The 1,983-nt window shown below is 38.4% G+C and overlaps 1 protein-coding gene across 1 annotated transcript in view; it reads right to left on the bottom strand.

The window, feature by feature from the left end:
• The window catches only part of EFCAB5 (EF-hand calcium binding domain 5), a 117,598-nt gene that overhangs the window by 2,884 nt on the left and 112,731 nt on the right, over nt 1-1,983 (bottom strand). The window contains exon 18 of the mRNA XM_037743275.1: nt 1,383-1,486. Coding sequence (XP_037599203.1) covers nt 1,383-1,486 — 104 coding nt within the window. The remainder of the gene's footprint in view (nt 1-1,382; nt 1,487-1,983) is intronic.

Here is a 1,983-nt window from a genome sequence, read left to right as displayed (position 1 = left end):
AAGAGAGAGAGAGAGAGAGAGAGAGATGTAAATCAAAACTACAATGAGAAATCATCTCATGCCAGTCAGAATGGTGATTTTAAGTCAAGAAACAACAGATGCTGGTGAGAGTGTGGAAAAATAGGAATGCTTTTACACTGTTGGTGAGAGTGTAAATAGTTTAACCATTGTGGAAGACAGTGTGATGATATCTCAAAGGCCTAGAACCAGAAATACCATTTGACCCTACAATCCTATTATTGGGTATATACCCAAAGGAATATAAATAATTCTGTTTTAAAGATACATGCACATGTATGTTCATTGCAGCACTAGTCACAGTAGCAAAGACATGGAATCAACCCAAATACCCATCAATGATAGATTGGATGAAGAAAATGTGGTACTGCACATGTATGTTCATTGTGTCACTGTTTACAATAGCTAAGGCTTGGAACCCAATCCAAATGCCTATCAAAGATAGACTGGGCAAAGAAAATGTGGCACATATACACTATGGAATACTATACAGCCATAAAAAAGGATGAGCTCGTGTCTTTTGCAGGGACAGGTATGAATCTGGAAAACATCATTCTCAGCAAACTGATCCAAGAACAGAAAACCAAACATTGCATGTTCTCACTCATAAGTGGGTGTTGAACAATGAGAACACTTGGACACAAGGAGGGGAACATCACACACTGGGGTCTGTTGGGGGTGAGGAGCTAGGGGAGGGATAGCAGGGAGTGGGGAGACAGGGGAGGGATAATATTAGGAGAAATACTTAATGTAGGTGACAGGGTGGGGATGGAGGCAGAAAACTAACATGGCATGTGTATACCTATGTAACAATCCTGCAAAATCTGCACATGTACCCCAGAACTTAAAGTAAAATTAAAAAAAAAGAAAATATTGTACATATACACCATGGAATACTATGCAGCCATAAAAAAGAATGAGATCATGTCCTTTGCAGGGAGATGGATGGAGCTGGAAGTCATTATCTTCAGCAAACTAACACAGGAACAGAAAACCAAACACCACATGTTCTCACTTAAAAGTGACAGCTGAACAATAAGAACACCTGGACATGGGGAAGGGAACACACTGGGGCCTGTCACGGGGGAAAGGGGAGGGAGTGCATTAGGAAAAATAGTGAATGCATGTGGGGCTTAATACCTACGTGATGGGTTGATAGGTGCAGCAAACCACCATGGTGCAAGTTTACCTATGTAACAAACCTGCACAACCTGCACATGTATCCTGGAACTTAAAATACAATTAAATTAAAAAGAAAGAATAGAAGTCAGTGTGTATGAGCAAGAGCCAGAAGCTGTGTCTTTCAGATCTACGATTGTACCAGAAGGATGTGTTCTGGCAAACAAAACGGACATGTTTCATACCTGAAGATGCATGACTTCCTGTAGATGGTAGGAGGATTTTTGTGGATTTCTGTTAGACCCAGCTGCCCTGTAACCATCATGTTGCGTAAAACATAGTCTGAATCCTTGAAAAGAGGAAGACATTTCATTAGAAAGGAGTAATTAGACCTCATATTTCCATTACAGCTTTTGGGGACAGATAAAGAGAAAAAAATAGGAAAGCTTAGATGACCCCTGGTTTTAAGGACAGTGACATTTTACTTAGTATCATTAAAGAACAGGATAAATTTTTTTTAATGGACAAACATTTTACATAATTATGATGAAACTGTATGTTTATATTGTTTTCCTGATGTTAAAAGTGCATTGTAAAACATTTGCAAAATACAGCAAAACCCAAAGAAAGTAAATACGCCAAACACATTTTCTAAGGAGGTCTTTGTTCTCACTACTTCACCAAAACTCTTCTGGTCAAGGTTACCAGTGGCTCTCTCATTTCAAATCCATTGGTAAATCCCCAGTCCTCTTGGAAGCACTTGATTCAGTGAACAATTCCCTTCTTGCTTTACTTTCTTTTTTTCTTTTCTTTTTCCTTTTTTTTTTTTTTTTTTTTTTTTTTTTT

The sequence above is a fragment of the Cebus imitator genome, unplaced genomic scaffold, assembly GCF_001604975.1.
Source record: "Cebus imitator isolate Cc_AM_T3 unplaced genomic scaffold, Cebus_imitator-1.0 Scaffold140, whole genome shotgun sequence".
NCBI classification, from domain to species: Eukaryota; Metazoa; Chordata; class Mammalia; order Primates; family Cebidae; genus Cebus; species Cebus imitator.
The sequence above is the reverse complement of the archived record's forward strand: the minus strand, read 5'-3'. Positions and strand labels throughout refer to the sequence as shown.